The sequence below is a fragment of the Conger conger genome, chromosome 18 (assembly GCF_963514075.1).
Source record: "Conger conger chromosome 18, fConCon1.1, whole genome shotgun sequence".
Lineage (NCBI taxonomy): Eukaryota > Metazoa > Chordata > Actinopteri > Anguilliformes > Congridae > Conger > Conger conger.
The window spans coordinates 17,231,904-17,256,183 of record NC_083777.1 but is presented as its reverse complement, the minus strand read 5'-3'; the positions used below and the strand labels follow the sequence as shown (position 1 = coordinate 17,256,183).

Below are 24,280 nucleotides of genomic sequence, written 5' to 3'. Positions count from 1 at the left end.
GAAATTAATTCACCTTGAGGGAAACCAAACTATGAAATCGCTTTGCAAGTAAAATAAAATCGATGCTGATTAATCTTTTTTAAAAGCTAGATCTGGAGGGCACCGATACAGCTGAACTGTATACTTGGGTATGATGTGTGTTTATACTATGGGACGGTATTAATACTCTGAAATTAGCTGTAGCCATGTCTGGTATTGCCCTGATTGGGACTGCAGATATATGGATTATTTAGCTGATAGCTGCTATATGTCTCCTAGCAGTCCATAAGGAGTGAGTAACAAACTGACCTCTGTGGGGGGGAAAAACTCCAGACTAGAAGGTTAGTAGGTCTGTGGACAGTGACTTTGACTCTCCACAATGTAAAAAGGCTTTCCATCGCTATGGCTGGATTGATGTGGTCTGTCCATCTACCGAGTGACAGGGGGAAGTATGTTCAGCCTGAGGGCGCATTAGATATTCACAGATAGGCTCTGAATAATAGAAATGTTCGATTTACCTTCCGGAAGCTGCCACCTGCCCCCCCCCCCCCCCCAGCCCTTCAAAATAAATAAAGCCTTGTTATTTCCTCTCCTGTCCTGGCCGTGGCATGTTGATGGCTCCTCGCTGCTCACACGCGGCGAACACGGCGATTGCTCTGCGGCGCTTTCTCTCTGCGGCACTTCCGCTCTCTCTCTCCGCTGTTTTTACGGTCTGCGTGAGGGCACGGTTCCCTCAGCGTCGCTGACGGCCGCGCACGGGAGGCATGGCGATGAGCTGGAGCCGTCCTGCGGGACGGTATCCATGCAACTGCATGCGCAAACATACCTTAAACATGAATGTTTTATGCCCCGGTCACATTTGAGACCGGCTCCATGGACCGCTTTGACACATTGTTGTATTGTCTTAAATGGCTGTTCACTTGCTGGAGATTATAATCATGAAATGCTGTCCCCCCTGATGTTGAGTGGTTGGGTATGATGTGGGCTTATGATGCACCTTGATGCTACTGTAGGCTAATGGCCTCTTAGCTTTGCCATAAAACCTTATAAAATAACTACGCTAATGTTGAAATATCACTTCTCTTCCTTATGTAAACTAGACCAGTGGGGCGTATTTAAAGATATATTCTATAAAGATGGCTTATCTGTCAAGTGGTGTTTATTTTTGTTACAATGCTAATTCTTCGTTTGTTCAGCCGACTTCACGCTTATTGATCATAAGTGGGCCTTCTGTGCCTTCTTTGTGATATCGCTTGTTTTGTGTTCCAGAGACTAACGCTGTTGTTTTCCTGTCTGCATAGGAGCATCAGCTAATCGATAGTGATATGATATACAGACATGCAATCCCAGTGCCGTTTCAGCGCATATACGTTTGCACTGTGCTCTTTATATAAGTATGTCCTTCCAGAAGGAAGTCTTTAAATATTGATTCTGAGCATCGGGAGAATATTCAGTCACGATTGGACGAGATCTTCTGATTCAAAGATGGGCTTTTCTCTTTATCCTCTATATGCCGGGATTGCTCCGGGGATTAAACCTGGTAAAATGAGTTTGGTTTAATGCATCCCGTGTTTATCAGTCCGCCTCTGAAGGACATTCCCAAGGCTGCGTGCTCCTGTGGATTTAGTTTTTTTAAATGCATGTTTGGAGAAAAGACAGTTTTCATGTTCTGGTCATACCATGTGAACGTGAGCAAAAAATCAAACTGCTCTCTGTATTCCGAGAGCATTGTGAGCCCCCGGGATTGAGGGAGTTTATGAAATATACATAAGTGCAAGCCTACGTGTGGATCCACAGTGGGGGCGGGCTGCTATTGCATCGGTCACATTTCTCAATCTGGCAACCTTACCCCTAACCCCTGTGTATTTCGACTAAGTGAAAGCATCCATCTCTGTTGAACAATGGCTGCCATGTGGCTCTGGGTTGAGGCGTAGTTGTGCAGTGGATTTTTCTCCTCGATCAGGGCTTTTGTGATTGTGCAGAGCAGTCCGTCATCATCAGTACATTGATTTTTCCATTGCCATTGTTGTAGTCATCATATCCACTAATTTTGAATGTAATGGGTCACTTGTCTGTTCATAGATGTCCTTGTTTTACTCTGATACTGATACTGGTAGTTTGTTCCTTTGGTTAACTCCAAATCCAGGCTTCTGCAGGCTGCAGCCGGATGTTCTGATGTTCTGTACTGCTGTTCTTTTGTTCCGTTGTTCTGCCGTTCTGCTGTTCTGTTGTATTGTTGTTCTGCACAGCTGAGCACTGACTCACTGTTGTTCTGTTGTTGTGTTATTCTGCGCAGAAGCGTCGTTGGTTGGTGGTCCAGGGCAGAGTAATGAATGTTTCAGCTGAAATCCACAGAGGATTATCTCTGATCTGAGACTGTAGAGGGCTGTAGAGTAGGAGGTTATGGCCTTCTCTCTCTCTCTCCCGCTCTCTCCCTCTGCCTCCCTCTCTCTCGCTCCATGTGTGGCAGACGGCGCGACCCACTCCACTCAGTTTTAATTGCGTGTGATGTCACGTTGTGCCGAGCCCTTTGGGTCCAACCCCTCCCTCTCTCTTCATGGGCGAGCGTTCCTCTCAGCCTCTGACTGTCTGGTCCATGTGTGTTCCTCTCAGGGCTGCTCTCCTCTTAGCTCCTGACTGTCTGGTCCGTGTGTGTTCCTCTCAGGGCTGCTCTCCTCTCAGCCTCTGACTGTCTGGTCCGTGTTTGTTCCTCTCAGGGCTGCTCTCCTCTCAGCCTCTGACTGTCTGGTCCGTGTTTGTTCCTCTCAGGGCTGTCTGGTTCTTGTGTGTTTCTCTGTGCGCACACATCTGCTGACCTGGCCTTGTTGTTGAGGGAGAGCTGTTCGGCGGTCTGACTCAGGAGAACGGCGTTCTTCAGCTTTTGTCTCTGGCTTTCTCTGCTAAGCCCCAGCAGCTGTGAGCCTGTGTGGGAGAGTGTTGCCTTGATGCAGTTTGGGGCCATGCTACACGTGTGTGGCTGTATGGGGGCATATTAACATGCATGTGTGCTGAGAGAGGGTTTGTTGTCACTTACTGCTAGGCCTTATATTGGCCAAACCACCCCCCCCCCTCTCAGGCAGGTGTGGTGTGAAAGTCAGATAGTGGACACAGATATGACCACTAACCCATCCAAAGTCGCTCTCACTCAGCTACGTGAGTGAGCATTTACATGCGTACCAGTGATAAGCTACCAGTCAATTACTGTACCCTCAGTCAGAAAACGACGCTATGTCAGTGCTCTGCCCAGGGTACATCTCTGTGAGGGGAAGTGAGATGCTATGTTTTGTGGATGTGTGGATGTGTGAGTGTCTGTGCGGAGTGGAGTGTAGCCCAGAGCGGGTGTGAGGTCACAGGGGTTCGTGTCTGAATGCTGCAGGCGTCCCTGTGTGTGATTTGCGTTAAAAGCGGGCCTAGTGTTAGTGTTGGCAGTGTTTAATTAGTTTGGTGTTGTCAGTGCTGTGTGTGGCCCTATATACAGTTTGGGCTTTTTACAGCGATGTGCTGAACCGTTATCTCACACTCTCCCCCACGTTCTCACTCTCTCATACACACACACACGCTCACACACACTTCCACTAATCAGTCACATGCATCAGCTCTGCTCTTCGGTAATATCCGTCTGGAATGGCGGATTTTAATCTGTGGAAAGGTGGGTGTTATTTCTGCGGTCCTCTAAAACCTGCTCGTCGGGCTGTTTGGGGAGATGCACACTAAATCCATTTAACCGGAATTGTCAGGAATGTGTCAGCAAGATCTGGTTATCAGCTCTTTCTCATAGTAATTCACATGCAGATAGGTGGCTTTCTACAGTAGTACAATTTGTTCTGTTGAGCATAATCTGTGTTAACATTACATGTCTTCAGATGTGTGATCTTCTTAGTTTTTCCAGTGTTTGTGTCAATAACCTGGAGAGTAAAATATTCACCCCAGCCTTGCTGGTTCAGAGATTCTCGCCATATTGACTTGCCATCTGCACTGCTTTGCTGTTTCTTTTTCTTTTTTTCTTGGTTTTAAAAATATACCGTCGTTTTCCATCTCAGGCGGTCCTGTTGTCTAACTGCCACAGCTGTTGCCAAGCAACGCCTTCCCACCGTACATGTTGGCCTATCTCAGTGCGATTGTTCTCGTCTTGTGTCGTTTGGTGATTTGGACCTTCTTGGTTCAGAATCCGTTTGTTACCTACCTGGCAGAGACGCACGTAGTCACAGGTTTGTCCCAGAAGTGAAGTGCGATAACCTGCAGGATTCCGGTGGGGATTCACAGCCAGACTGCTGCGTCTGTCAGAAGTGCTTTTGCTGCAGGTACAGTTAGGTCTGCCGAGAATAGCGTCATCCCGGAGATGTGAAGAAGTGGTACCTATGTCTTGCTACTCATTAAAAAGAGGGTTGTGCGTTATTTGAGCTAACCCTGTCAGGAGCGGGCTGATAGCCGTGTTGTTTTAGCTTCTCTAATTAGCTTCTGAAATGCCTTTAGTGCCACAGGGGCCCCGTTGTGTGTCCTGAATGCGAAGTTGCATGGAACTCTGGGTACGGAAGTTTTGGACCATCACAAGCCCAAACTTATAAATGGTGTGTCAGGAGTGATTAATTACATGTCAGTGATTTGACGGTGTTGCCCACCGATCTGTGGTTAATGTTCACTTTGAGTAGTTTGGGCCTTGGCGACCTTGGTGACCTCATTCAACATAAGTGCTCATTTCCGTCAGACTGAGCGAGCAGCCTCACACAGCGGTGCAGACCAGGGCACGGTCGGCTGAACTGCCCAGACTCCACTCCACATTTCCGGGCTGGAGCGTTCAGCTTATAATGCTTTATAAAGCGTGCAACTTAAAGCACTTTGATGACCCTTGTCTCTGATCCTGCGTTGTGTTGTTCGTTTTTGTTCTCGGTGATGACTCACTGCAGTGCTCTGTGTGTGGTGTGTGTGTGGTGCGTGCGTGTGGGTATGTGTGAGTCAAGGTGCTGTGATTCAGTGATATCACTGTGCAGTGCTGCGTTTGAGTGTGTGTGTGTGTGTATGTGTGTGTGGTGCATGTATTAATGTGTGTATGTGAGTCAAGGTGCTGTGTTTTGGTAATATCTCAGCACAGTGCAGTGTGTGTGCATCTGTGTTTACATGAGTGTGCTCGCAGGTGTGTGTGTACATGTGTGCATGGGGTGTGTGTGTGTGAGGGGTGCGTGTACATGAGTGTGCATGCAATCGGGCATGGGGGTGTGTGTACACTGTGTGTCTCTGTGTGTGCTGCAGTACCTGTGTGTGTGTGTGTGTGTGTGTGTGTGTGTGGGAGTGCTTGGCTCTGCAGTACAGCATTACAACATTGTGCATTGTTTTAAACAGGAATGAGTGTTCTGATCCTCACCATCTCTCCACCCCCTCTTTCTGTCTCTCCATCTTTCTCTCTCTCCCTCTCCCTCTGTCTCTATCCACAGGCTGACAGAACCTTCCGGCTACCTTACAGACGGACCAATCAACTACAAGTACAAGACCAAGTGTACCTGGCTCATCGAGGGCTAGTGAGTCCCCTTCAGTCTCTCTTCTTCTCCCCTCTATCTGTCTATCATATGCATCACAGTGCCTGATACATGAATCTCCCACATGCCCTTTTCACGCCCTAACACCATGCTATGCTGCTTCCTCCATTTTTGGGTTTCTAGAGGGAATATTGTCCACCCCTTTGACCCACGTCAGGAGAAACGCAGAAATGACACGTTTCGGCTGGTTGCCATGGAGGCTAAATTTGATTGTGATGCATTTGGTGCCATTCTTAATGGAATGTCAGACACCACTCTCCTTTTGATTGACAGCAGTGCTATATCTGACACGTCGAATCCCTGTGGTGCTCTTTTATAAGGAGTGCCTGACCTTTTGGTCGGCAGTTATTACAGTCTGACCTGTGTTTATACCATATGTGCTCTACGTGAAAGAGATGACAGCAGAGGAGATAGCAGCGGATAAGAAAGGTCCATGCCTTTCAGACACACATGCGCACACACACACACACACACACACACACACACACACACACACTCTGGATGACCCTGGAGCCAAACCTCAAACCCTCGTTCATAATGTCATTGTTTGGATTTGGCCGTGTGGTGTCCTGATAGTGGATTTTCTGCGCCCTTGGGGAGTTTTGGTGGGCTGATAATGCTAGATTACCTTTATCTCTCTGATGGAAAGTGAGTGTCCTCACACGCTCGAACGTCATGGTTTCACATCAACACAAAGCAGAGCTTTCAGCCCCCTGGGGTTCCAGATCTAAATGAGATTTCCTGTCTCTTTTTATTCCAGCCCCAATGCTGTTTTGAGGCTGCGCTTTAACCATTTTGCCACAGAGTGTAGCTGGGACCATATGTACGTCTACGACGGTGACTCCTTATATGCACCGTTAATCGCAGTGTTCAGGTGAGTGGCCCTCCTGTGTGTGTTATCAATGAGTAAAGCAGCTCAAGTCCTTGAGTCCATATGCGTCACATACATAAAGTGTCTCGCAGTACAAGAGCTGATCTGGGATCAGTTTTTCCTTTCACTTCAAACTGGATATGTACATTGGGTCACTCTCAGTCAGTCCACCCACCGCCTACCCGCTTGTTGGATCAGTCAGCTAGGTAATCTCAGCGTTGTGTGAATCACTGAGTTTCGGCTATCTCAGTGGTGGACGTGAACGAGTGCACGTTTGTTTGGAATCGGTGGGAGGACCGAGACATTGCGACTTTCATCTCGCCCCTAATTGGCTCGGGTGTAAGGAGCTCTAATCGTTGTAATTCGCAGCTAGCTATTCCGTGTTTGATCTATTTGTGAAAATCCCCATGGTGTTTAGAGATCCATTGAGTCACTAATTCACTTATCAGCCATTTGTAATTAATTGCATTGCCGTGCTGTAATGTATTCAGGTCTATATTTGCAGGGACTGTATGGCAGTTATAATCTCCCAGGACTGAGTTCAGTCTAGCAGAATGGTAGGCCTCCTAAAAGCGTGGCAGGAGAAGGATTTTGCTGGTAGCTGCTCTTGTGCTCTTATGTTGGTAGTCTGTGCATTGATGGTTTTTAAATATGTGCTTCTGCCAGTTCTGTTTGGTTCGGTTTCCTAAAACCCAAAGTTGTGCGGGTCTTTAGGCGGGAGTACAGTGAACCGTTCAATGGCCCAATAAAGTCCCATTGTGTGGCTACTGCAGGTTAGCCATAGTGTGGCATGTACACTCAGTGAGCACTTTATTAGGTATTTATTAGTCTTATTTTTAGACTTACAGTACTGTGCAAAAGTCTTAGGCACCCAACACTTTAATATATATATATATGTTAATTATTTTGTGTGTGTTAGTATAAAAGAACACATTTGAGATTTCCAAATATTCATTTTCCTAAAGATTTTATTTTACTGAGACATTTTTGTATTTAATTAAAAAAGTAACATATTACTGTAAGCAATTTACTACTTTTTACATAAAAACTTGATCAAGGCTGTCTGAGATCAGAAGCAAGGAGCCAACCAAAGTCTGCAGAAGAACTGTGGCAAGTTCTCCAACATGCTTGGAACAACCTCCCTGCTGATTGTCTTAGCTAACGCTGTCTTGCAGTTCTATATCTCAGATGCAGTTTTAAAGCCGAAGGGTGGTCACAATAGTTTTTAACTATTCTGCCAAATTACTAGAATGTAATGTAAAATGTATAGTACGTTTATTTAGGACCTTTCATTGAATTATTTTTGAAAGAATCTGTACAGAATGTTCGACAGGTGCCTAAGACTTTTGAACAGTACTGTGAGTCTTCTGCTGCTGTAGCCTATCCACTTAGAGGTTTGACTCATTGTGTGTTCAGAGATGCTCTTCTGCATACCACTGTTGTAATGTGTAGTATTACAACAGTAGTTACTCCTCTGACCTCTCTCATTAGCAATGCCTTTCTGCCCACAGAAGTGCTGCCCACGTCTGCAGGCTTTTATGCATTTAGTTGCTGCCACTTGATTGGCTGATTAAATATTTGCATTAACAAGCTGGTGTACAGGTCTACCTAATAAAGTGCTCACTGAGTGTATATAGGCTTAGTCTTTCAGTGGAGTTGAGTAAGATAGCAGCCATCTTGTCTTGTGATGCAAGTGGATGTATGACCCAGAGAAGAAAGCTGAGATTCGGGTGTTCTGTGGAGACCTGCTGGTGCTGAATGTCAGGTAAATGAAAGACTAGCTGTCTGCAGAAAGAACAGAATCATACTGCCCTGGTCCTCCACTGCTTCTCCTGACCTGGAAGAACAGAACCGTCCACACCGTGTTTCTATCGCCGTGGTTTTTAGTGTTGCCAAGGAAACTGTCGCCGCTCTGCCAGGTGCAGTGTGAAGAGTGCTACCCAGAATGCCATGCAGTTGCTATTTCAAAGCTGCACTAAAAGGCTGTACTAATGTGAGCATGCGTGTGTGTTTATGTGTCTGCGTGCGTATGTGTGCGTCTGTGTCCGTATGTGTCTGCGTGCGTGCGTGTGCGTCTGTGTGCGTGTGTGTCTGCGTTTGTGCGTCTGTGTGCGTGTGTGTCTGCATTTGTGCGTGTGCGTCTGTGCAGTGGTCTCATCGTTCCAGAAGTCCGGGGAAATGAAACTGTGCCAGAAGTGGTCACTACATCGGGATACGCCCTTCTGCACTTCTTCAGTGACGCGGCGTATAACCTGACTGGATTCAGCATCTTCTACTCGTGAGTCCCCCCCATAAACACGCCCTGCACTGCACTCTGGTCAAAGATGTGCTTTACTTATTTCTTTGAAGCTTCAGAACATTTTTACATTTTTGATTCACATGTCTTAATAAACACCAGTGCTTCCATGAAGAGCATTTGCTCCTCAACATTGATGCGAGTTGATCGGTTGAAAAGTCATTTGTACTCACTGGGATGCATTACCGTGGTCACACACGTGCTCCTTGTTGCCGTGGGGCCTGAACACGATGTCTGTTTAACTTCTGGGAGGTTGCAGCCTCTCCATCTCCCTGCTGTCTGTGGTACTCTATGTCTGCAACACGCCCTAAAGCAGCTTATGACAGAATGATTTTCAAGGTCAACAGTGTCTGCATGTGTGATGTGACTGCCAAGAGAGTGTAACCCAACACACAGCTCCACGTCTGAGTGGCACCGACCGGCTCATAAGGGCATAATCGGGCAGCCAGACGTCTGTCTGAAATTGGAAAGTCAGGTGGACAAATTATTGTACTCAGGTCACTGATGGGTGATTTTGATTGGATACAGTCAGACGGGCCTGTGTAATTGGATAGACAGACAGGTTAATGCGACCGAGTTGAAACGTGCTGTAAATTTAAATCCGTCAATTAATTCTCCTCCTCCCCTATTAACCGTCTTCTACACAAGTCTGTCCAATCAGCTTCTCGATCATTTTAGCGATTCCACGGTGGTCCCGCCCCCATCAACCACATTAAATATTCAAATGTTTTCATATTGCGTATTGATTTATTTGCGGATCAGCTATGTTTGCTGCAGTATTGATTTGCACCAAGAGAGCTGTGCCAAGGATTCATGAAACTAATATCTCATTTCACTCACCGGTGTAGTGCTGGTATCATGGGTGTTCAGTGACAAAATTCACTAAGCATTATGGTCTATTTTTATATTGTTTGCCGTATTGGTCATGGGAGTTGCTTCGGACAAAGCGCTGGTGGAGGGGTAAGTGGCCGCGACCGCTAGCGAACTGGAGCGTGCAGAGACGTGCGGCGGTGGCTCCTGTATGGATTTCTCCCTCCTCCTCAGAGCCTCCTGCAGAAAGGAGAACAATGGTTGCCATGGCAGCACACCCGTGCTGTTTCCAGCGTGGAGGCGCTCTGTCCGCTGGGCCCCGCCCTCCCTCAGAATGACACCTGTTTATCAGCGCGCCGTTTCAACGACCGCCATGTCGCCCATCGCTGATATAATCCTCCGATTTCTCTGTCATTGGCATTATAATCCTCCTCTTCCTCTTCCTGGTGTTATTGGTGAACTTCATGTGCCCCCCCCCCCCCCGCTCTGTGTGTGTCTGCAGGATAAACTCCTGTCCCAATAACTGCTCGGGCCATGGGAAGTGTGCGACGGGGAACGCGGTCTCCAGCAGGGTGTACTGCGAGTGTGAGAAGTACTGGAAGGGAGAGGCCTGTGACATCCCGTACTGCAGGAACAACTGCGGCAGCCCCGACCATGGCTACTGCGACCTGACCGGGGAGAAGCTCTGCGTCTGCAACGACAGCTGGCAGGGTGGGGCCTCGTCAGAGAGATCAACACCTCTGTGATCACACTGATAACACTCCCCACAGGCTGTGTGTGTGTCTGTGTGTGCGCCTGTGTGTGTTTGTGTGCGCCTGTGTGTGTTTGTGTGCGCCTGTGTGTGTTTGTGTGTGTTTGTGTGTGTTTGTGTGTGTGTTTGTGTGTGTGTTTGTGTGTGTGTGTGTGCGCCTGTGTGCGCCTGTGTGCGCCTGTGTGTGTGTGTGTGTGTGTGTGTGTGTGTGTGCGCGTGTGTGCGCTCGTCTGTGTGTGTGTGTGTGCGCGCCTGTGTGTGCGCCTGTGTGCGCCTGTGTGCGCCTGTGTGCGCCTGTGTGTGTGAGTGTGTGTGAGTGTGTGTGAGTGTGTGTGAGTGTGTGTGAGTGTGTGTGCGCCTGTGTGCGCCTGTGTGCGCCTGTGTGTGCGTCTGTGAGCACAAGCACGCCTGTGTGGTTATGTATGCGTGTGTGTGTTCGTGCGTTCCTTTGTTCTTTGTTGATTTGTTGGTGCGGGGCTCGGTGTGTTTCTCCAGTCTGCTCAGATCGTGTGTGAGATTTGATCACTGTCAGCGCAGAGGAGTGCAGCAGTCTCTCAGAACTCATCATTGAACAGAGGAAATGTGCACGGCTGCACTTTCTGTTGTGGAAAGCCTTTCACAAATTGGGTTCCTGCTGTCGCCAGCACCTCCGAGGATACAGACCCGTTTCACCGTGCACAGACCGCCGTACACCACATCGCTATAAGCGTTCACAAATTATGTATGGCGTTTGTTTAGCTGGGTGGGAGGTGGGGGTTCTGTGCTGACGACTTCACACTAATATGACACACATAGGGCCCCCAGAAATTCCTGACAGGAAATGGGGCCCCGTGACAATCATCCAGACATTTTCAATCAGAAAGTAAATGATCAGAGAAAATGGTGCAGATGTGACCAATTATGCAATCAATTCATTGAGTTAACCCCTTAAGCCACTTTGCTAATTCTGTGATGTTTGTCTGATACTATAATAGCAGATTTCATCATATTGCATTATAAATCTGAAAAAGTAAGCATCTTTATATTGTGGCTTAATTAACACTTTAAATGGTGGAAATAAACTGTTTTTTCCTCCACTTTAAAAGCGAGAATAGCATTTATATTTTTCTTTTCCTATCCATTCTTTTAACCCCTTAAGTCTTAAATGTATTTTTAATTCCTTTTTCAACCTGCAATTTTCAATCACTATGGTAACAAGTCAAGTTTGAAAGTGTTAAAACCCACGGGTCTATCTGTATAACCTATTTTAACATGCCATTGCTTTAGCAACAACAGCTCTTTATTTTATAATGTGGGTGCTAAACCAAGTGTGGGGACCTCACTTTGCATTTGTGACATGCACATTCTACAGGAAATAAGGTCGACAAGTGTACAGATTGCAGGGACAATGCCTTAGCCCCATCCGTGTGAAAGAAAATTCTATATAACTTCAGCTCATCAAAGAACCGACTATGGGAATGTTATTGAAGGGATGATTAAAAGGAATTTTTGCTAATGACATTTCGTTTCCAATGGTGTATACTTTGTTAGGCTGTAGCATTTTCAATATGCACACGGCAAAAAATAGTTCTTGACAACATAAAGATGTATTTGCCGATGCCTGCATCTAAATAGAGGACTTCCTTTGGAGGAGTTCCAAGGAATCTCTTCTGAGTGAATATTTCTGAGGAAGACGGTGAAAACACAGTTGACAACTCCATAGAGAGCATTTTCAGTCACGTGACCCCATTTAATATTGGTGGAGAATCTAAATAAAAAAAATAAAAAAAAATCTAAATAATTTTATAATAATAAATATAATATTTTATTATTATAAAGTATGCTTATAAATCAGGAGCCAGCCTGCTTTTGAATAACAAATGGCATGTAAAATTATGGAATGTGTTTGACTAGTTCATGGAAATCAATGGACCTCAATGAATATATTAGTAAACAAGATGATATTATTGCAATTATTGACCTGTTGCTGTCTGAGGATAGCTGCAAGGAGAGGGAGATTGGGACAGGGAGGTAGGGGAGGGTGACAGGCAGGGTAAAAATTGTTGTATAGTTTCGTAATCAAAATGCAGCATTTCACACCTCCTAATATAATTTAGTTTCCATGTGTCCTTTTGGAGTCACCAAATGTCTTTTTTGGAAAGCTGCCTTGACATAGATTGGAAAAAAACAATGCAGCATGCTCATTTTTGGTGATATTGTACTCATATTTGAAAGATTTGCACTGTGTTTGTGCTTTGTAACTTTGTTTCAGTAATATTTAGAGTAATTCTGACTCTTGGAAAGGAAACTCCAAAGGGTTACCTTTCAGAAGAAACCGGGATTATCTCTGTGGTCAAAAGGGTTGAAGAACAGTTACTATTTTATTATGGTTATGTCATTTTTAAGCTTGTGTCAAGAATAGAGGCAATACGTAAGGGGTTAAAACACTTCTTTCTTTTTTTTTTTTCAACCAGCTCCTGAATGTCTCAAAAGCAGTTAGGGCTTTTTGTACCCAGTAAATAAGCAGTATTCTTCTGGCTTAATTGGATGTATTATCTTTGATTCCTTTGAGTAGAAAAGTTCAAGCATTAAAGTGCCATCGCTCATTTTCTTCAAAGTCAGTCTGCATGCATAGAATCTTTGCTTTTTGCAAATTGGATGATAAAAGCATTGCAGTGCGATGATTGTTTAGGAAGAGATGTGAGGAGAGTCCAGTTATTCCTTATTGTGTGGGGAGGGGAGCCTTTGCAACTGCTTTCTATTGGGCTCATGTTTTTCCACTGCACAGTTCTTGTATGTAGCAAGCCTGCCACCCAGTGGTCAACCACTATTATTGCAGTCATCTGCGATGGTTGAAAGGGATTGTTTGCTTTCTTGGTATCTTCTATTATTCCAGTTTTCCGTTGGCCCAGGTGGTTCTTGTGTGCGATGAAGGACATTGTAGATATTCAGAGTGTTTCTGACAACCTAGCCGTTCTACAATGGCTGGTCAAGGGGCATTCAGGGCTTTGTGTTGTGAAGTAAGAAAATGCACGAAGTAACTTCAAAGCAGCTTGTACGGCAACAGTGTGTCTCCAGAGGCTGTATGTGTCTATTTATACTGCCCTATTATCCCTACTGTTTAATGTTAGTTTTTGTTTCTACTATTTCTTCCCGTTCAGGTGACATGTGACCTGAAGGAAAGAAGTGCCAGCATAGTGTAAAACTGATATTTGTTTTTAAATCATTAATATCTGCACTGGCTAGACCACAGCCCTCCTCAATTAGCCCAATACCTGCCATTCTGTGTATACTTTGGTGATAAAGAGAACTTTTATTAGAGAAATTTTCTGGTAGGTGTGGAGGACTTTGTAGTTTCCTCCTCCCGTACGGCAAAGAATTTTGGGGTGACTCTTGATAACTGCCTCTCCCTGGCTCCACAAGTATCCTCCACTGCCAGAACCTGCAGGTTCTTTCTGTATAATATACGCCGCATCCGTCATCTCCTGACGGAGAAAGCCACCCAGCTCCTAGTCCAGGCGCTCGTCATTTCCCGCCTGGATTACTGCAACTCCCTCCTAGCCGGTCTCCCAGCGTGCGCCATCAAGCCCCTCCAGCTGGTCCAGAATGCTGCAGCCCGCTTGATCACCAGTCAGCCCAGGTCGGCTCATGTCACCCCGCTTCTCATTGGCCTCCACTGGCTTCCTATTGCCGCACGCATCCGATTCAAGGCCCTAGTGTTGGCATTTCAGGCTGCTAAGGGGACTGCCCCACCTTACATACAATCCCTGATCACTCCCTACTCCCCAGCTAGACCACTCCGGTCTGCCAGCTCTGGTCGCCTTACGGTTCCCTCTCTACGGGCACCTGGCGGTCGAGCTGCACGTTCACGCCTGTTTTCCGTTCTGGTTCCTCAGTGGTGGAATGACTTGCCTACCACTGTCAGGACAGCAGAATCCCTCCCCCTATTTCGACGCAGACTCAAAACACACCTCTTCAAACTCTACCTTAGTCCTCCCTCCTGATTTACCCCACCCCCCCTTCTGATACCCCTATCCCTGTCTAACCCCCCCCCAAAAAAAAAAAAAAAAAAAAAAAAAAAAAAAAATTGCACTTATGATGACGACTATATGTTTAGAACAGCAGTCCAGGTGTATTTTCCTAGTTCTGGATGTGATGCTTTGACTTGTGGTAGAACCTATGCACTTGTAAGCCGCTTTGGATTAAAAGCGTCTGCCAAATTACTAAAATGTAAATGTAAAAATGGTACAATTCAATAATAGAATATAGACATTGCTGTGAACTGTGTATTGTGATGGCAAGTTTGGCTGTATGAGGCAGCATGTTGAGTTTGCGACCCTTGTACAGAGTGTCTTATGCATTAGTAGGTCTCCTGTAGGTCATCTCTACTCTGGAAGTCTTTGTCAAAGTCTTTGGGCATCGTTTAATGTCATCCACTAATTTTATTTGCTGGGTATTATGTATATTTTAGGCCAGCAGATGGCAGCATTGGAAGAAGAATTGTACTGCTGGTTAACGGTGCCTCACTATGAAAGGAATAAGCAATTATTCATCACTTCACATGTATTCCTCAAAATGACATACCATTTCCCCACGGGTTCATGTGATGTCAAACATTCCTGTGTCTTTCCCTGTCCCTGTCTCTTTCCCACCTCCATTTTTCTTTCTTCCTTCGATGGTTTACCCTTTTATTGCACATCTCTCATTATCCCTCTCCCCCCCTCTCCCTCTCTCTCTCCCCCTCTCTCTCTCTCTCTCTTTCTCCCTCCCCTCTCTCTTACTCTCTCTCCCCTCTCTCTTACTCTCTCTCCCCTCTCTCTCTCCCATCTCTCTCTCTCCCTCTCCCCCCCTCTCTCTCCCTCTCCCCCCCTCTCTCTCCCTCTCCCCCCCTCTCCCCCCCTCTCTCTCCCTCTCCCCCCCTCTCCCCCCCTCTCTCTCCCTCTCTCCCCCTCTCTCTCCCCCTCTGTCTCTCTCTCTCTCTCTCTCTCTCCCCCCCTCCTTTCCCCCTCTGTCTCTCTCCCTCTCCCCCTCTGTCTCTCTCCCTCTCCCCCTCTGTCTCTCTCCCTCTCCCCCTCTGTCTCTCCCCCTCTGTCTCTATCCCTCTCTCCCTCCCTCTCTCTCTCTCTCCCCCCTCCCTCTCTCTCTCCCTCTCTCCCCCCTCCCTCCCCCTCCCTCTCTCTCTCCAGGTCCAGACTGCTCTCTCACGGTGCCCTCCACCGAGTCCTTCTGGGTGTTGCCCAACACCAAGCCCTTCAGCCCGTCGGTGGGCCGAGCGTCCCATAAGGCCGTGGTGCACGGGAAGCTCATGTGGGTCATCGGGGGCTACAGCTTCAACTACAGCTCCTTCCAGATGGTTCTCAAGTGAGTGCGCTGGGGTGGGCGGTCCGGCCCGTGGTCTCTCAGCCGTGCGGACGGGTCTACTGCACGGAGAGGCCGGGGCAGCTGTTTGCCGGCAGTCTTCAGCCTCAACTTACATTACATTACATTACAAAGCATTTAGCAGACGCTCTCATCCAGAGCGACGAACGACGAAGTGCAGATCAAACACAGGAACGAGTGAGGTTGTGCTGTTGCTGTTGCTGTTGTTAGGACCCAGCTTCTCTCTGGAATCACAGCCAGGACAATGCGGGAACTCACCCAAGTCAACAAACTGTTACTAGAGGAAGATAAAAGTTTATTGAATGTCACGCCAGCCCAGCGGGAAGGTCACTGAAACAAAACGAGTCTGCAGAACAGAAACCTTCTACACACTGGTCATATGGCCTGGCTTAAACACCCTCGGCCATGACGCACACGTCCATCTTATTTGTGAGGTCCTATCTCGTTCTTACAGGATGACATACAGTAGTTTTTGTTGCCAACAATGCCTACATGCTTAACTATGCATACAGAACAATCCAGAACCCATCAGTGTGTAAAACTGAACTCCTAGATATGCAAATGCAACAGGTACAGTACATTGTATTCTCACAGTCATTGTCATCCCACTCATGGGAAGCACAGGAGAAAGGCCCAAAAGTGTTTGTATCTTTTTCTTGGTTGTTTTGTGGAGTTACAATATATATTCCCACAATCAGTGTCATCCCACTTGAGGGAGGCACATGGGAAAGTCCCCAAAGTGTTTGTCATATTTGTTTGTTGAGTGGATATATTTCCACAATCACTGTGTTTATCATTTTATTTCTTTATTCTTTTATCTACAATGTCTTGTCTTTGTAATTCTTTGCAATTAGTTTAATGTAAAGCACTTTGAGTGATATTTTTTTTATGAAAGTATATATAAGTAAAGCTTTTTGTTATTATTATTATTTATAATTGACCTATATTAAGCCCTGCCCTCTCCAGTGACCTCAGTCAAAACTTTCCTTCAAGATGGCGCTACCCATATACTATTAAGCCAGCTAATGTTTCCCCCCGAAAATGATGATCGGTTGCAACTGGAGATCCGATCCCATTAAGAAGCCGACAGCAAGGCTTACAGTATGCTGACAAACTCCTCATTTGGGCATCCATTCACATCAGTCAGTTGCATAATTCTTTAATTCAGTTCACTGAACAGAGATCCTCTTTCCTTTTTAAAGAGGAGTGGAGTTGCATCTTTAGGTGTGAATCTCTACCCACGGTGCTAAGCTGACTGAATGAGATATCGGTCTCGTGTCACAAGCAGGATAATAAAAGTTTAGCTTCAGTTTGTCTGAAAGCTTGTAACAGAGATCCAAATGAACGCTTGGCTTCGGTGTGCCTGGAACCGCAGAAAATGTTATTAATTGTGGATCTTGGGATTAACGGGATTAGCGGTGAAGCAGAGCAGGACCTCCGTTTCCTCTCGTTTGCGAAAAAGACACGGTGTAGTCTGGCTCTGGTGGTGAGAGATTCTCCCAGGAGTGTGATCTGGCTGAGGAGCTGTTTCTCCCTCCGTGACTTGGCCGGCGTCGTGTCCTCTGTTTGCCTGCTTGTGGAACAGCTGTGAATATCTATATTTTGAGCCTCTCTTGGTGAATCTGTCTTCGTCTGTGAATATCTCAGCTGTCGCTGTCTGTCTGTCAGTGATGTTTCTGTAAATATGCCTGCGTGGATGCGTCCAGGTCTGTGTGTGTCTCTCGGTAGACCGTCGCCTTTTCACTCTTAATTCACCCGAAATGACGTGTGGGAGTGTAATCACCCTCTCTCTTTCTCTGCAGTTATAACCTGGAGAGCAGCATCTGGAACGTGGTGCCACTCAGCCACGGGCCTCAGCCGCGATACGGACACTCCCTGGCCCTCTACCAGGTACCGCACCCCAGGACACGGCCATTGTGGACGCCCTGCTGTGTCTCTAACCGTGTTTGTGTTGCGTGACAGTCGGCCATTTTGAATTCTTCACGGCACCCTGCCGTTCCCACGTCCCCGCAGTTTGAGGGAGCGACGGTCGAAATGATTGTGTTTTTTTATCCTCGCGCATTTGCCAAAGCAGAGGTGTAATTACCCGTTCTTGGAACAATGTCCCTGTTGCACCTGATCACAGTTCTGGGGAATCGTTGTTTTTCATTCCCGACAGAGTTCGGGGAGGACAAAAAAAAAGCAATTCTCAGCCTTTCATTTCATTTCGTGTTCCTCCTTTTCCGCTGTTTTCCCTCGTTCCAGCCTCGATGAGGCGGACCAAGCAGGGACAGATGGGCCTGTGTCTGATCCTGATTCCCATCGCTCTGTTGTAGTGCTTTTTTAGGGGGGGGGGGGAGGATGTTTTGGCCTCTCTGGACTGCTGTCAGAGGTGGGGGTGGGGGGGGAGCAGATTTTGTTAAGAGGATTTTCTCCCCAGACGGTACAAGCAGATGAATGAGCTTTGTGCACAGACATTCCTTTTATGTGGGGGGTGGAGGGGGGGGCGTAGCGTGTTTACTTTCACTGGCCTACATTCGACCACGTCCTCTCCCTCTTCTGCGCTCACTACAGCTAGGCTTTTATCCAAAGCGATATCCAAAACGCCGCATATCATGGTCATAGATCAAACAACCAAACACTTCAGGTAAGGTACAATTCATATATGACTGGTTGGCAAGGCCATGAACAGACGTCCGGTACGCAAGGTAGACAGGCCAAGCCTGGAACTACCATGCCAAGACATCTATAACTTCAGTCTTCCTGTTTTTGGGGATTGACTGTGTCCTCTCCTGCACTAGAGGGCAGTGTTGAGCTGGTGTGGCACATTTTCACCTGTGGAGCTTTACTGCTGATAAAGAACATGGTTTCTGGATTGCTATGAGGCAGGTTGTTTATGGGTCTGGCAGAATGCACGTGGAGCACCAAAAAGCTTAGATAAACCTCACAGGAGAACCTATTTTATTACAAACATGGTGTGCTGAGCACATGTTTAACAAGCTGCGCTCTCATCTCAGTGTAGGGGCTGATGTCTTTTTAAAGTTTCCCCTCTTTCTCTGTCTGGAGCTGCTGCTTCGCCACATCCCATTTCCATTTTGCCTTTTTTGAAAAGGCTCTGCCCAGCCTCTCATAACCCCCCCATCACACCCTCTTCCCCTGCATAACCCCACACCCTCTACCCCTGCATAACCCCCCCCCCCACACCCTCTACCCCTGCATAACCCCACACCTTCTACCCCTGCATAACCCCCCCACACACCCTCTACCCCTGCATAACCCCACACCCTCTTCCCCTGCATAACCCCACACCCTCTACCCCTGCATAACCCCACACCCTCTACCCCTGCATAACCCCCCCCACACCCTCTGCCCCCATCACACCCTCTACCCCTGCATAACCCCACACCCTCTACCCCTGCATAACCCCACACCCTCTACCCCTGCATAACCCCCCCCACACCCTCTACCCCTGCATAACCCCCATCACACCCTCTACCCCTGCATAACCCCACACCCTCTACCCCCATCACACCCTCTACCCCTGCATAACCCCACACCCTCTACCCCTGCATAACCCCACACCCTCTACCCCTGCATAACCCCCCCCACACCCTCTACCCCTGCATAACCCCCATCACACCCTCTACCCCTGCATAACCCCACACCCTCTACCCCCATCACACCCTCTACCCCTGCATAACCCCCCTCCCCCCCCAACACCCTCTACCCCTGCATAACCCCCCTCCCCCCCCAACACCCTCTACCCCTGCATAACCCCCCCCAACACCCTCTACCCCTGCATAACCCCCCCCACACCCTCTACCCCTGCATAACCCCACACCCTCTACCCCTGCATAACCCCCCCCACACCCTCTACCCCTGCATAACCCCCCCACACCCTCTACCCCTGCATAACCCCCCCACACCCTCTACCCCATCACACCCTCTACCCCTGCATAACCCCACACCCTCTACCCCATCACACCCTCTACCCCCATCACACCCTCTACCCCATCACACCCTCTATCCCTGCATAAATAAATAAAGTATGACTCATCTCTGTTTTCTGTTCATGGAGTCATCGCCCAATCATATTTAGCTTTTTCAAGGAAAGTGGACAGTCTGCCGTCTTTCCTGATTTTATTATATTTATTTTTATTGAGACCGCCGGAGAGAGGAGAGGATATGAGACGGAGAGAGGCTCTCAGTGTAGAAGGTGCCATGGGGGATCCTTAGCTGCTTGGTGGGGTAGCATTCGGCCTGAGTCTGCTCCATACACCTCACTAACCGCCCTGCTCCGCCGTCTCCTGAGAGTTCACCTGGTTCAGTCTAACGTTAAACTCTGAGCGCTGAGGCACAGGACATAAAACTCCCCTCCGTCCTCCTCATTCCCGGCGGGTGAAGCTGTGTCCCAGGGAAAGGTCAGTCGTGGAGGCTTTTGTGTTGTGGAGATGAAGGAATAAAAAAAGATGGTCAGTCTCAGGAAAGTGGGCGGCGTATGTCACTGGAAGTTCGGTTTTGCCATTTTATTTGGTTGACTTTATCGGGACTTGTTTTGAAAACGTAATAAAAATAATATGAAAATATAAAATGGAGAAAAAGTCTACAGTATTTGCTTTGGAATAACTGTCAAATTAAGTTTATATTCTGTTCCCTCTTCCATTGTCTATTGTTTTGTGAATACCTGCAGTGTCTCCGAAGCCAACAAAGTACTGACCACCAGCCCTTACAAAGAGATTAATATGGGAATCAGGGTGTTATGTAATCCGGTCAGACTGATCGAGGGGGAAGGCACCATAATCTTTCCCTGTTTAAAACCGATAAACAACAAAACCCACTGCAGAGACCACGTCCACAGCAAGCTTTGTCATTAGAGGAGCGTTCAGCAGCGGTGTAACAGCAGGGGGCGCTGCTGGGCAGCTGTGCCTCCCTCTCTCTCCCCCACCTGTGCACTTGGAGTGGATTTGAAAGTCTGAATGTGCGTTTTTTTAAAAATATTTTTATTTTTTATTTTTTAAGAACTCTGCCGACATGGAAGGAAGAGATTAGGCAGGTTTGAAGAGCTCTTGGCTGGGTCTGCGTGCGTGCGTGAGCATGCGCTAGGTGTTAGTAGTTATGTGCATGCATGCATGTGTGAGCGTGTTAGGCGTTAGTAGTTGTGTATGTGTGTGTGTGTGTGTGTGTGTGTGTGTGTGTGTGTGTGTGTGTGTGTGTGTGTACGTGTGCTAGGCGTTAGTAGATGTGCGTGCGTGTGTGTGTGTGTGTGTGTGTGTGTGTGTGTACGCGTGCTAGGCGTCAGTAGATGCGGAGTGTGGTCTCAAACAGAATGTAATCTCCTCCACTGCAGGGAGGCTGGAGGAACAGCGCATCACAGCGTATGTAATCCAGAGAATGCGGCCAGCTCCGATCTTTACCTTCCAGTGTCTGCGTAGGGAGTCTCCGCTCCCTTCTAATAGTTTTATTCTGCGGAATAACCGGCAGCCTCTGCAGTAAATCACAGCTGCGCTCGCTGGCTGTTGTTCTGCGGGAGAGAGGCCTTCTGACGCACCAGTGGACTTAATAGAGTCCATTATTCATAGCTCAGTGTTACACATGTTTTCAGATTAGCATTTATGTAACCTGCTGCATTCCGTTAGCAACAATTACCTGTTTTAAAAAGCAGCAAAAAGATCTGTTATGCATAGGACGAGCTGTGGCGCAGTGTTAGAATCTGTAATATGGCTAGACTATATGTGTTTTAGAGGCTTGAAGAAGCTCTCGTGTGGTGTAGAAATGCATATAAAAATATGAAAAATGGGGCGTAATCTGAGAGAATTTCTGGATAGAAATGTGTTTGATAAGATAGTGTGAAAGAAGGAATGTGATATTCAGTGTATTGATGTATTGTTTGTTGTTTGGGGGTGACTGGTTGACACTGGGGAGCTGATGCCTTTGTGCACAGTGTATGTTTCCACACATCCACACATACGCAGTGCGCTGGCTGGGTGAGAGTGCAGGCTGTATGCACCGGCTGTGTTGATCACAGAGGCTCAAGGGGGCGCTGTTTGCGTTCTCCCTCTCACACCTGAGTTACTTCTGGTACGCTAGATCCTGTTCCCCAACTAGAACAGAGAGCTCCATAGGGCCTGGTAGAGGCAGGAGTAAAATAGTGGCTTTAGGTCTTCCCTCCCTTTCTTCTTTTCTTTTTTTATGTTCTTTCTCTCTCTGTCCCTCTCTCCTTTCTTTCACTCATTCTCTTTCCCTGCTCTCTTCTCCCACTTTCTCCCTCTCTCTCCTCTCTCTATATCTCACTCTCTCCCTCCCCCCCCTCTCTCTCTTTTCTCTCTGTATCTCCCTCTCTCTCCCTCCCCCTCTCTCTTTTCTCACTGTATCTCACTCTCTCTCCCTCCCCCCTCTCTCTCTTTTCTCTCTGTATCTCATTCTCTCTCTCTCTTTTCTCACTGTATCTCACTCACTCTCCCTCCCCCCTCTCTCTCTTTTCTCTCTGTATCTCACTCTCTCTCTCTCTCTTTTCTCACTGTATCTCACTCTCTCTCCCGCCCCCTCTCTCTCTCTCTTTTCTCACTGTATCTCACTCTCTCTCCCTCCCCCCTCTCTCTCTTTTCTCTCTGGATCTCACTCTCTCTCTTTTCTCACTGTATCTCACTTTCTCTCCCTCCCCCCCCTCTCTTTTCTCACTGTATCTCACTCTCTCTCCCTCCCCCCCTCTTTTCTCTCTGTATCTCACTCTCTCTCCCTCCCCCCTCTCTCCCTCTCTCTCTCTCTGTATCTCTCTCCCTCTCTCTCCCGCAGGACGAGGTGCTGATGTTCGGGGGGAAGCTGGAGGGCGGCGTGGGGAACGTGACAGGCGAGCTGTGGGCGTTCAGCCTCCCCGGGCGCTCCTGGTCCCAGCGCTCCCCGGTGCCGCTGGTGCCCGGCCAGCTCTTCGCCGTGGAGGGGCACTCCGCACACGTGGTGGAGCTCGACAGCGGAGAGGCGGTCATGGTGGTCTTCTTCGGCTACTCGCCCATCTACAGCTACGTTAGCAGCGTGCAGGAGTACAACCTCCGTAAGTCCGTCCCGCCGGCCTGTGGTGTGGTCTCAGCAGCCCTCCAGGACCACAGCTGCCCACCTCTGGAGCCTGTTCATGGGCTCTGCCTTCAGCAACGCTCCTGTGTTGGACGTTGCGGTGCAGGTGGACCAGTAGATGGCACTGTAGTCCTGCCCCAGTTCCCCCCAGGGCTGGCTGCTACTGAGCACGCTCTCTGGGGTAAAGCTCCAAGTCAGCCCAGTGCCCTGCTGGGTGACCAGGAGACAGAATCCCCCTCAGTAATAATGGAGGAGGTAACACCATGCTGCACGTTAGCTGGAGGAAAGGCTAATGAGCTGTAGTCATGCAAACCCAGGAGGCCCCCCCCCCCTTACTGGCTGTGTGTTGGCTTCTGCCTCAGTCTGTAAAAAGCTGTGTGTGCTGTCCTTCAAGAAGAAGGAACCTCCTAAGTGTGGACATGACTGGGCATGTATGTGCCTGTGTATACATGTGTGTGCCTGTGTGTACATGTACATGTGTGTGCCTATGTGTACAAGTATATGCCTTTGTGTACATGTGTGTGCCTGTGTGTACATGTGTCTTATGTTTAGATTAAACCGTAATTGTTGCATATGCTTTTTTTCTCCCCGCGGTTAAGCCGGCAAACAAATTTTAATCAGAAAGTGTAAACTATCATCCTAGAGAAAATGCAAATGGGGATCAGGTAACAGACAATGCACGGCCCCAGAACTGGTGTATCACCCCGTAATCCCCAAACATATGTAAAAATGTACCAGCGCAGATCGTGTTGCAAATGCAGCAATACGAGTTGGGAATAATCCTATTTCAAATCGTATGCTGTGGAATAAGCTCTTTGGGAGAAAATGTGAAATTAATGAGCCTGCGATCCGAGTTCTTCAATGAACTCAGGCTCAGAGTGTCTCTGGCTGTGTACCAGGCGTGGGGGGATGCAGTGGTTCTGGCAAGCAGGCTGTTTCTGGGTCATTAAAGAGAGGTGTGGCTGGAGCGGGCGGGCCTGGGACAGTGATGAATGCACTTGTGTTTCCTCCTGAACTCTCTCTGGAGTGTCAGAGACTCAGGCTGCGGGGAAACTTTCACTCTGAGTGTGGCCTGCTGCCCTCTGCAGCCACTCACCTCACACTGCGGTGTGAGACCGTCCTCTCTGACCGTGACCAGGGAGCAGGCTCCTAGAGAGAGGAGACTCCCCTGTGTGTCTGTGTGTGTGTGTGTGTTTTTTTAATGTGTGTGTGTGCGTGTGTATTAGCATGTACTCGTGCACTAACTTGTGTCGGTCAGTCTGTGCGTGTGTGCGTGTGTGCGTGTGTGCGTGTGTGCGTGTGTGCGTGTGTGCGTGCGTGCGTGCCTGCATTAGCATGTACTCGTGCACTAACTTGTGTGTGTGTGTGTCTGTGTCTGTGTCTGTGTCTGTGTCTGTGTCTGTGCGCGCGCGTATTCGTGCACTAATGCGTGTCGGTCTGTGTGTGTGCGTGCGTGCGTGCGTATTAGCATGTACTCGTGCACTAATGCGTGTTGGTCTGTGTGCGTGCGTATTAGCATGTACCCGTGCACTAACTTGTGTCGGTCGGTGCGTGTGTGCGTGTGCGCGTATTAGCATGTACTCGTGCACTATCTTGTGTGTGCGTGCGTGCGTGCGTATTAGCATGTACTCGTGCAC

The 24,280-nt window shown here is 48.0% G+C and overlaps 1 protein-coding gene across 2 annotated transcripts in view; it reads left to right on the top strand.

Moving 5' to 3' along the window:
- The window catches only part of LOC133118394 (attractin-like protein 1), a 199,240-nt gene that overhangs the window by 10,164 nt on the left and 164,796 nt on the right, over positions 1 to 24,280 (top strand). For both annotated transcript variants that reach the window (XM_061228372.1, XM_061228373.1), the window contains exons 2-8: positions 5,409 to 5,492; positions 6,271 to 6,384; positions 8,531 to 8,659; positions 9,990 to 10,198; positions 15,404 to 15,578; positions 17,399 to 17,486; positions 22,368 to 22,623. In XM_061228372.1, the coding sequence (XP_061084356.1) occupies positions 5,409 to 5,492; positions 6,271 to 6,384; positions 8,531 to 8,659; positions 9,990 to 10,198; positions 15,404 to 15,578; positions 17,399 to 17,486; positions 22,368 to 22,623 (1,055 nt within the window). The remainder of the gene's footprint in view (positions 1 to 5,408; positions 5,493 to 6,270; positions 6,385 to 8,530; positions 8,660 to 9,989; positions 10,199 to 15,403; positions 15,579 to 17,398; positions 17,487 to 22,367; positions 22,624 to 24,280) is intronic.